The 12258-nt window shown below is 34.2% G+C and overlaps 1 protein-coding gene across 2 annotated transcripts in view; it reads right to left on the reverse strand.

Moving 5' to 3' along the window:
- Positions 1–2813: 2813 nt before the first annotated feature.
- The window catches only part of LOC106467070 (early growth response protein 1-like), a 25015-nt gene continuing 15570 nt past the window's right edge, over positions 2814–12258 (reverse strand). For both annotated transcript variants that reach the window (XM_022395181.1, XM_022395182.1), the window contains exon 2: positions 2814–6145. In XM_022395181.1, the coding sequence (XP_022250889.1) occupies positions 5040–6145 (1106 nt within the window). In that variant the 3' untranslated portion in view covers positions 2814–5039. The remainder of the gene's footprint in view (positions 6146–12258) is intronic.

Below are 12258 nucleotides of genomic sequence, written 5' to 3' on the forward strand. Positions count from 1 at the left end.
ATTATTCTCCTTCCAGTCTACAACAAAAACGGCTTGGTATACTGTACCTAAGCCTTTTGTAGAAAACTAAATAGTATACTGTGAAGGTCGTAGGGGTACTTAAAAGTCGATTTGTTTCTTCTATATTTTACATAAGCTGAAAAACATCATAATTCTAGTGTAAACGATGTTATCATTATCATTTAAAGTTAGCTTTCTTACATATATCTGGGGTTCCTTTAAAAAGCTTAAGTACATGGTCAAACAGGAATTCACAGCCAGTAATAGATGAACATTAGATGACTGTAACATGTAGATACTCAATGATTTGTACACTATACAATCGATGTCTTTAGGAAGCCAATCCCTAAGTATGAAGCCCGCATGTCTACTAGTAAAATGTTATACGTGCTTAGTGGGCGTTGTATCTTAGTCTAAGCATATATTTGGTTATTGTTATATATATAGCATTATATATAGATAACTTAGTTACACAGAAACAATAACTGCTCACATATTCTCAAAGAACACTTCATGACGATCTCCAGCTGCAGCTTTACATTTTACATCTCGGACTAATGCGATCAAATAGTCAATAGCTACAGTAAATCATCATGAACTGTATCAGCCAGCTACTAGCTATGTTTTTATCATTACAATGTATCGAGTAATATTTTGCCCATAGTTGAGCATAAAAAAAGCCAATAAACAAGATAAATAAAAAATTGGGATTTTAAAAACTTGCAAATGGAGATCGTAAAAAGTAAGATAACAAGGCTAGAGATACTGTAGTCATTATTTACTCAAACTACAAATCCCGCTTTTGACTCCATCAAATGTGAATCTAGGTAACAGCATGGAGCCAAAATAGGGTTTGTGGTTTGAGTAAATAATACCTACAGTATCCCCAGCCTTCTTTGTTTACTTTTTTGTGATCCCTACTTGCAGGTTTTTTAAATTCCCAATTTTTTATTTATCTTGTTAAAATCTTGGATGATCCTATTAAAACAGCAGTGATTGAAATTTAGCCCCAGCCTTTAACTAAGAAGAAGTTCATAGTTTCTTAGACTTTACTTCGTCTTTTTGATGCTTTGTAGCCAGTTTCTGTATATCTGCTCTGATTCAAATTGATATTTATTTTACTTAGACAGAAAACTGTGACCAAATATTTTAGCTATAAAAACGTGTTTTAGTTGAAGCTTATTTCAAGCAAGATTGTTCAGTAATCAAACATTGGAAACGATGATCATCGGGGAGTTCATGAGGCTCCCAAACACCTTCTTTATGGAATTTTCCCATATTCCTTAGATGTTTACCTATTGTTTCATGAGAGACATGCAATTTCAGGGCCATTTCACTAGTGTGTTGCCTTGGGTTAGACCTAACAAGTGTCTTCAGAGCATCAATATCAATTCCAACATGTCGGCCCCTGCCATCACAGTTTTTAAGGCTAAAGTCACCTGAACGAAATTTGCTAAACCATTGTTGACACTTACGAACGTTCAAAACATTTCCATAAACTTCTTTGACATTCTTTGTGGCAACAGAGACATTGTTTCCCATATTCAAACAGCATTACATGCCGAATGTAATGAACCTCCATACCAATTTTGATGAAGATCCATCTACACCCTGCGAAGTAGTTACATGGACATACAACAGAAAGCAGACAGTACTATTATATTTATATAGACTAGCTGGACTACCGGTCCCCTGGGTGGAAGTTAAAAAAAACATGAAAAGTTGCTTCCGTTATAAGTAATTGTAGAAAACGCCCATAAAAACTGTACAACACACAATGTGAAACTGGAAATTTGTATGTTTCTCCCAATGAACCTCCAAACCAAATTTGGTTAAGATCCATCCACAGGAGGTGAGGTAGTGGTAAAAAAACAACAACACAAAAACGCCTATAAAACCCGCAAAATGCAAAACTGAAAATTTATATGTATCTCATATGGACACAATGAACCTACATACCAAATTTGGTGAATATCCATCTTCGGGGGCGAAGTAGTGGTAAAAGCCGCAAAAATGCCCATAAAAACCGCAAAACTGAATATTTTAATTGTACCCCCGCATGGATTTAACGAATCTCTATATCAGTTTTGGTCAAGATCCATACACATCCTGCGAAGTTGTTCATGGACATACAATAGACAACAAACAATACTATTATATTTATATAGATGTATTTTTCTATTGTTTGTATATTTCAATACCCTCTCTGTAAGAGCTCAATATAAGAATAATTCAGTTATCTGCAAATTACAGTTTTCCGATAACTTAGGATTTTTTTTTTTATTTTGGTGTGTGGGGGGGAGGTACATTTATTTCCAGTTTTGCAATAAGGTTTCATATTTTAAGTATAAGATGTGAATTGTTAAAAGATATTCATTTTAAGATTATCAGTCTGTTGTGCAAAGCTTTTGTTTCTCGAAATATCATTAACAATTTTTGCTGCGTAGACATGCGAAAAAATAGTTATTTAAATTGAAGAAAACATTATTGTCAAAGATTTAAAAATAAAATTTGTTGTTATCGATTCGACATGATTAACGACTGATCAAAGAAACGACAAAAAAGTTTTATGCGTCCTAAGCTTTCGAACATACACTTAACTTGTTTATTAAATTACACAAATTTTAGACCAGCTTCATTGCTACTGATGTATGAAAATCTTTATTGCTACAAATTTAAGAACAATAATCATTTTTGTACGTTTGATTAACATTTTATTCTTGCAAATTTGATAAATTCTTTATAAAACCTAAGGAGGTTCTACAAATCCCATAATCACAGATAAAATATTTAAAAGTAATAAAACTCCAGACTTTTATAATTTCTCAAGATTAGAGATCATTTTAATAAGAACTTGCGAAAATATACAGTTTTCCTCCAAACATATTTTGAGATTGAACCATCTTGGAAATCAAATAACAATTCACCACATAACAAAGACGTTTATGGATTTGAGAAAAAGTCACATATTTAAATAGAGATATACCAATAAAATACAATGAAACAGGCACGTAAAGTTTGACAAGACTAATATCTAAAGCTGATACATTTTCAAAAGAGCCGAAATAAATATTTGATGAAAGCTTTTGTATGGAACTTAAACCTAAAAGGTGTCAAGGAAAATGGCATTCATTAATAATACTTTAAATATCACAGAAAAAAAAATAAAGCAAACGGAAATCTTATTACAAATTTCACGTATGGCATTTTCAAACATGAAATCGAACAAAAATAATTTTATTCATGTTATTATAATTTCAAAACAACTTCTAAAAGACTAATGCCTGTTTATAAAAATGGAAAAAAAAAATATTTAACGCAATTCTGTATAAATAAAACATATCATGTTTAACACTGAAGATGGCTATAGCATAACTATTCTGTCTACAACAAATGTGTGTTGGAGAAAACAAAATACCAAAGTTGCTAAGGGTCGTCTCTAATTTTTCCCATGATCAAGTTTTAGGTTCATTGCACCTCATTAGGCGAGATTTTTTTCTTTGTTTTTAAGATAAACACTTCCAAATTTTAGAAAGGCATTTGGTATATGACAAAATTATTTACTGAAATCTTGGAAGAGTGTAGCAAATTTGAAAAGCTAGACATTCGCAGATAGATATTATATACAATAAAATATTTTATTGTATTAACATAAATTTAAGTCACGTACATTTATGACTGCGCTTATAGACAAGAGAAACTCACTTATGCACATAAAAATATTCTATAATATAAGAAATTGTAACTAATTATTTTGACTTCAAGAAATACGGTATTTACACTATAGTTAACACAATAACGAAAATTTATTCCACAGTTTTGGAATAAATACTTTCAACAGTGTAACTTTGGAGATACTCCTGAGTGAACGTAAACATGAAACTATATTAATACTATAAATAAAAGACCTTTTAACACTTTAGTGGACGCTCCTGAAGAAGCTGTAAAGCGAAACATTGAGTGTCTAATTAAATAAAAACAACATTTTGGTGTTATAAGGTCGTTTATTTATAGCATTAATGTGTCTTCTATACACCAATATGCACTAAAAAATTAAATAACGACACTTTCTGTCTGTACTGAAAATGCATGCGCACTTCACAATCTAAATGCGCATTTCATTCCTCCGCATGTAAAAATTTGAAATATCCTTTACTTTAGTAGACATTTTGCACAATAACATATTAAAAGCTTAAAGTTTTTAAAAAGGTCTATCGTTAAGTCGATCAATAACACTATAAGTTTATTTATTGATAGTACAAGGTATGGTAAAATTTTGCGTCTAACTAAACTAAACTAAGTCTAAAGCGAAAAACGTAACAATTTAGTGTTATCTATATCTAACATAGACCGTATTTAAAGGCTTACGTAATGTTAGGCTTAAGACATGTGGACTTATAGATTTCAGTGTCTGCTATTAGAATTTATTTGTATCATTCTGGAAATTATATATTTAAAAAGTACTATTGTAATAAAGATCCTAATTCGATCGCAAATGTTTTGCGGGTGTCTGCTTGCTAACAATAGACTAGGCTTAACTTGGTATAGGTCAACTTTGTATTCGGTAAAACGGTGGAGCGTTCCCGCGGTGGATTACAAAGCTTTATTTATGGTTGACAATAATGCTATTTTATATATACTATAGATAATATATAAAATAAAAACGAAAACAATTTGTTCACAATAATAAACGTATGTCTACCCAATTTTCATTTAAGACAACAAGTGTAAAAGCAACTGTATCAGAAACATTTTATGTTCGTCTAATGTTTAACGGTACCAATATTCAACACTTTCAAAAAGTCATAAAATTTGGTCGCAAAGAATAGGTTCGAGGCACAGGTGGTGGCATTATCAAAGCTATGTTGTACTGTACGACTGAATGACTGACCCTTGTTAAGCTCTCTCTCTCTCTTTAAGGAAGCAGTAGTCACTGACACTGTTTCTGATGGATAGAATGAGTTTTTTAAAATAAGAGTTGCGGAAAGGTCATCCTGAGAAAGAGGTATATTGTATCTTGGACCCGCGCCTTCGATAACTTAATCCTGAGTCACCGGTCGCTTCAGTTTCAGGTGAACCTTGGTATGTCTCTTCTTTTCGTCACTTCGAGCAAACCTGCGGCTGCACATATCACAGGAAAATGGTTTCTCACCCGTATGTGTGCGGATGTGGGTGGTCAAGTGATCACTTCTACTGAATGACCTCACGCAAATTCTGCACTGGAACGGTCTTAGACCAGTATGGATCCGAATGTGACGATTCAGCTCATCACTGCGAGAGAACCGCCGGTCACAAGCATCTATGGGACAGGCGTAGGGCCGTTCATGGACTGGCGTCTTACTAGGCCTATTGGGGTACTTGCGTTGCTTTAAAGGAATCAGCTTGAAAGGCACTGAGCTAGCTTCATAAGCCTGGTTGAGGATCTCATGTCCTTTACTAGTTGATTGGTTGTATTCGGCGAGTCCATGTCCGGAAAGAATGCGATATACAGGGATCAGTTCTTGCTTCGGGACTACAGTTGAAGAGTTCATTTTACTTTGAAAAGTTCCGTAATCATGCATGTTAAAACCTATGGTGCCCCAGTGGTATTTCTGTCCTGACGATGACGATAATTCCATTCCTTGATGGAACAACATAGTCTGTGGGGACATTCCATCTGTGGCTGCCACTATAGCTGCAACATTCTTCTCCGAACCAGTGCAGCTGCTGTACTCTGGAGATTGCCTCATTGTGAATCCTTCACCACCAGAATCAAATTGTAGCAGTTCCTGTTGGTTTGGAGAGCTGACGAAGAAATGTTCTTGGATCATTGTTTCAGTAGTTTCAAACGTGCTTGAGCTGGACGAGGTTGAGAAGTGCGAAGAGGCAGGAGAAGGTGCTCCAAGAACTGGAGCTGGGGGAGTTGGCGGGGAGACAGGAAGAACTGTGGACTGGCAAAGTATGTTTAGCAAGGGCGTGAAGTCAGATGTTTTCTCGAGTTCCATCCACCCACCAACCTGGCCTTGACTATCTGTTTGGGTAGAAGAAGTGGCCGATGAGGTGGAACGGCGATATGTGAATCTCTGAGATAAACCGGTTTGTTGTGGGGAGCTACTGGGGAACATTCCTTTGTCGGGTTTCATCGTAAAAGCGCCCTTTGCCACGGCTGTAAAGAAGAATTTAAAAAATTAGTTCATTGTGTTGTACTTCTTTCACTAAAATTTCGCAACTATAGTTTCACTTTCTAGTGACATAGTTTTGAGCTTCTATATATTAGTATATCAGTGTGGAATTTTGTTATACATGGCTGTTATTAGCATTCCGCCTTCACTTTGTTACTTAAGGGGCAGTGAACCAATCACACCTCTACAAATATTAGTTAGTTTGTTTGTAGTTAAGTAAAAAGCTACATAATGGATTATTCATGCTCTGTCCACCACGGGTATCGAAGCCCGGTTTTTGCGATATAAGTCCGGTACATACCGCTAGGGGGCACAGAGATTAGTCAGTTGTAAAAACAGCCAGAACTACTGTTTTATAAGTGCAAAAACTTTTCTATTTTAATTTATTGAAATAATTAGGGCTATAATTAAACTCATCAGTAAAAATGGTTTAATTTTTCATTGTATTCAAATATAAAACTAAATAACGTTTATATTATCAATAACTTTCTCATTTATTTCCACCCTTTTTCTCAAAGTATACTTATTTTTAGATTTGCTTGGGTAAGACCACATTTACAAACTTTTTGTTAAACTCGACTGTAGGTTAATCATATTATATTTGTGAAGTAATAACATACAAATGTTGTATTACATAATATCCAAATCTATGCTACTGATTCATCAGGTGGGAAACGGAGTTTTATAATAAATATTAAAAACACGCTAATACCAAAACATCTTTAATACGAATGTTTCGGAATTTCCTTAAATTCCATCATCTACGTTAATATCTCAAAAAGAAGTTTGTTCATAATATTCGAACTACAAAGAACAACATTAGCATTGAACGAGTTGGAAGTTTAGAGAAAACAGGCTTAAACGTTAGTAATATACTGGAATGTACGATAAAACGTGCGGCATACACATGTTTAATCCCACGTGAGGAACAAATGAAATAATTATTCAACTGTTATTCCCTAACAAAAATGCCCTGCACTCTAACTTTAACCAACAGAAATTCGAACAGCTTCTTAAATTGACTCTCAAGGAAATCACTTCGTTTTTAATGGTCATCTTTATGACCAGATAGACGGACTGGCGATGGGATCACCTCTATGTCCGACCCTTACAAATATTTTTCTATGTTATTACGAACGTCAATGGCTGGATGATTACCTCCTTTATTAGAAACCAGTATTATATAGAAGGTACGTTGATGATGCTTTTCTACTCTTTCACAACACTGATCACACCAAGAAGTTTTAACAATACCTAAACTCACAACATTCATGTATAAACTTTACATGTGAGATGGAAGAAAACAATAACTTAGTTTTTCAGACGTTCAAATAAACAATCTCTTTGCCACATCTATTTACTGTATTAAAACATTTACTGGCTTATACACTTATTTCGACAGTTTTATACCAGAATCTTTCAATCATAATCTTGTTCTAAATCTTCCAAACAGAGCCTATAATATTTGTTCTGACTACTTCTGTCTTCACTCAGAAATTTCAAAAATCCATAACGTATTACAAAGTAATGGTTAACCCCTTGATTTATTACAGTCTATCAGGCGAAACTTTTTGACAAATAAACTAGAACCTACCAAAAAGTTACACACCGTCTCAAAATATCCACTAGTTCTTATCATTTCTTTCATTGGCAAACAAAGTTTTAAACTCAAATATTAAATCAAAAAAATAATCAAAACTAATTATCCACAAATTACGCTACGTTTAGCATTTACGTCAACATTTAGAATTAAACATATGTTAAAAACCAAAGACGCTCTATCCATTCCTATGCGGTTGTGGGTCGTATATAAATACACTTGTGGTAGCTGTAAAGTTACTTATATTGGTAAAAGTACATGTCACCTACAAATACTTGCACAAGAGCACATGGGAATTTCAGCTAGAAGCGGATATAAGCTAACTAATCCAACAGAGTCTTGTATCTGATTGCACAGTGAGAATAACAACCACCCTATGCTTCTATAAAACTTTAAAATGCTCGACTCCGGAACCACAGATTACGAACTCTTTATTAAAGAAAGCCTCTCCATTTTCAATGATCATTCAACACTAAATACTGTAATAACATCAACTCCTGCCTGTTATCATTAATGCAATCAAATCCGGATCCTTTGTTAAGAGAAACTATTATAGAGAAAGGCTTAGATATAAGTATAAATACTGTATCTTTAAAATAATAATAACTACCAAATAAAAACACTGTGTTATTTATTTACGGAAACTCTGAACCTCAATTGGAAAAAAAAAAGTCTCATCTCGTACGTACGAGATGATAATTCATATGTATGGCCTCTACATAAATGGATGGACTTTCACCTATTGTAGAGTGGCTATGTATTAACAGTGATCTAAGAGTAATATCTGCTTATTTGATAGCGGCTGTAAAGGCAAGAGTTGTCTGTCCAAAAAGGGTGAGTGCAGACGGTGAAACGGCAAATGTATATGTAGAGCAGAAGATGAAGTTTCTCAGACGAGATGCCACCGATCGTTTTGCTAGTAATGCCAGTTCAAGTAATTATAATCATAGAATAGAAAGCTTTTGGGGTTTTCTGAGGAAGGACAACGTATAACTCAGGATGAACCTTTTCCAAACTCCGAAGGAACAAGACCATTTCTCAGGGGATTTCATAGAGAAGGCTCTTGTCCAGTTTTGCTTCATGAAGTTACTGCAGGTTAGTTATTTAAATATGCCTGACTTAAGAGCATTAATTAATTCAATTGTAAGTAAATAACAGTCTGAAAATATATACTAATAATAATTGCAATGTAATGTAAACGTTGTTAATGTATGCATTGTAAGACACAAGACACAAATGCAATGGCATAAAAATCCACCTCAAATTAAACCCCTACTTAAAAATGGTCTGCTCGTATATTTGTCGAGGGAATTCTCCCTTTTACTACGAATTTTTTGAAGAATTAATGTATCTATTCATTCATAACGATCACACGCAAATGTCTGTCATATTACAAACGACTGTATTGAAGGTTTTATAGTAGTTAAGTTTTAAATGCATAAATCGTAGAATGCATGCGTCTGGTTTTAGGGAATATTTTCTGAATAACAATGAGTTGGTATATTTATGTCATAATTAGCTTTCACGTTAGTTTAATTGCAGTTGCTTGATCGTCAATTTGAAGTTTCTTACTAAACACCAAGAAGTCATGTTGGTGTTATTACACATAAAATATTATATGTCCATAAGAATACCGTACTTTATATTGAAATAGACTTCTTGTGAATAATAACTTAAAAGTTTATTGGGCCATATTTTCCAAGCATTACCTCCAGTAATTAATTAACTCTAATTCTAGGAAGAAATAATTTTTTTTGTAATTGTACAAAATTAAACCACACAACTATGTAGTTTAATCCATGTTATCTTAACCACTTGCAATATTTCTTCTTTCTCATTTACAGTACTTATAGCCCCCCAGTGGCACGTCTGCGGACCTACAACGCTAGAATCCGGGTTTCGATACCCGTGGTGGCCCATTGTGTAGCTTTGTTGCAAACAAACAGTACTTATGTTTCAAATTTCCATTTTCAAAAACAGGAGTTCATTGCTTCGAAAATACGTCCCGTTTTATGATGCAAAATTATAAAAGTTATTGACAGTATGGTGTTTTTTTTATCAATTGTGTCTCATATTTGGAACACTCATCGTATTAGAACCCAGAGAAACGACAGCGCACCTCATGGCTGGCCCCTCATTATGTACACATTTCTTTACCTGTACGGTGCTGAAGATAAACTGTGTCCTTGTAATATGGAAGATATTGCAAATTGTGAGGAAGAGTGTCGAACAAGAAACTATCCATGTGACAAAACAGTATTTGAACTTTACTACCTGTTGATGAATGATCGTGGGCTTCATCCGCCAGATAACACAGAACACGCCATAGATCTGTACATCACTTTGAGACAGGAAATACTGGATTTGCTGTAATGGGGCAGTCTAATAGAACTCGTGGGCAATCTTTAATTAAATACTGCCCTGAACTACAAATGTAAATAACTAAAAAAGTAGAACTATTTACTTTATTTGATAGCAAATTCAAAAGAGAGGGGTTAAAGTAAGGAGTGTATTGATAAAATATTTACCACCATTATAAGTTTTATCTTGGTTCTTATATCATAATAAATATATCAGGGTGCAAACTTAAGAATTCCAACTGAAAATTTATATTTTCTTTATATTTTGTAGCGTGGGTTTAATGTACAGCATGTTTTCTACTATAGTATATAGATCATTATATACTGAGCTGGATCTGTAGTGACAGTAAGTCAAAAAACGTAATGCGCAGTGTCAAGACTGGACATTCTTTAAAAACTGGATCAGTGAATTTTGTGGGTTACATAATTAGATTTTATAGTGTGAAGTGGCCCAGATGTAAACTCTGGTACTACCATTACAGAGTATTTCTTTAATGTTCGATATGATAAATATTTTGTGGGACGTTTGCAGAAACTGATTCACACTGGAAAAGAGAGCATAGGCCTGTGTATGGGTTTGTGATGATAGCCAATGTAGGGGTGGATCGAAGATTTTGAAAACAAGTGATTGGACAGTTCAGAATTTTAAGGGTCATTTTTCCACTGTGGAGGGCATTTTTTATACAGTCGTTTCCAAACACCAAATGAGGCATACAAATCTGATATTGAGAGTAAAGTATAAAATAAAGTAAGGACACAATTAATAAATTTGTGTTTATTAATTAAAACATGTTTTAAACGTTGTACATCAAAATATTTTACAAAGTATAAATATACTACGTAACTATAGTATCAAAAAATCTACAATACAAAATCGTTTTAACTGCTGAAGTGCATGGCACAAGGCGTTTCAGTACTTGCTCCAGCACTTCCAACAGGTAAAGTTCATCCATGAGCGCCCTGCTCCAGTACTTCCAACAGTTAAAGTTCATCCATGAGCGCCCTGCTCCAGCACTTCCAACAGGTACAGTTCATCCATGAGCGCCCTGCGCCATTACTTCTGTGTTGTTTCTCGCTTGTTGCGCTTTCCCTTTATTCTAAATCAGTGGCAGCAAATAAATAATCAACAATGGCTTTATCAAAGTGAAGACTAACAGTATTGTTGTTTGTAGTTAAGCACAAAGCTACACAATGGGCTGTCTGTGCTCTGCCCACCACGGGTATCGAAACCCGGTTTCTAGCGTTGTAAGTCTGGAGACATACCGCTGTGCCACTGAGGGGCGACTAACAGTAATTTAGTTGTCTTCAGTAAATAATGTACAATATATAATTAAAGATCATTGAGTACTTTGTGAGAGTATTGGCATTAAAAAGTTGCTCTATAGATGCGCATTTTACATCGAAGACCAATAGGTTTGAGTGGGATTTAAACTCAGGCGCCCCATGATTGTTAGAAACATAAAGATAATTGTAATTCTACTTCACTGTAATTTCTATTCTTAGCAAATAATTCTAATTCCACTCGACTACAAATTTGCCAACCACTGATTATATCCAATATATTCATACTTACATTTTATAAAGTTATGCTTAAAGAACAAAGATATAATTTTTGTATATTTAGCCCACGTGTTTCTTTCTTATTATCTTTGCCTTTCACTTTAAAACTTAGTGCTAGGGAGATTTTGGAAGAGGCTGTTTTCAACTGTCACCGATGCTTATTACTACTGCAAACTCTTCTTGATTATGATTACTGTTAACAACACTGTTTTTACTACAACCGAAATAGAACAAAGTGTGTTAGTTTAGTTTCTCTAAGCGATACATACGGAGCCCTGAAAGGTTAAGGAAACAGCTGAAACAAAAGAGAAGGATACTTGAGAGAGCCAAAGTCAATGTCAAGGTCGACATCTGTATGGCGCAGTGCTTTAATGAAATGTATTTAAATTGATAAAATACTTAACTGAATTGCACAATTTCTTTCTTGTATACTTTGCAGACCGGGTTTCTCTACTAGCCTTTGCCCAAACGTGACCTGTAAAAGCGATGTAATGTCCTGTTACACCGATTTCTTACAGGTAAGTACGTTTTTATCATTACTTTTTGTTTGTACTGATAATTAATAACCATGACATAT

Source organism: Limulus polyphemus, unplaced genomic scaffold (genome assembly GCF_000517525.1).
Source record: "Limulus polyphemus unplaced genomic scaffold, Limulus_polyphemus-2.1.2 Scaffold2476, whole genome shotgun sequence".
NCBI lineage: Eukaryota > Metazoa > Arthropoda > Merostomata > Xiphosura > Limulidae > Limulus > Limulus polyphemus.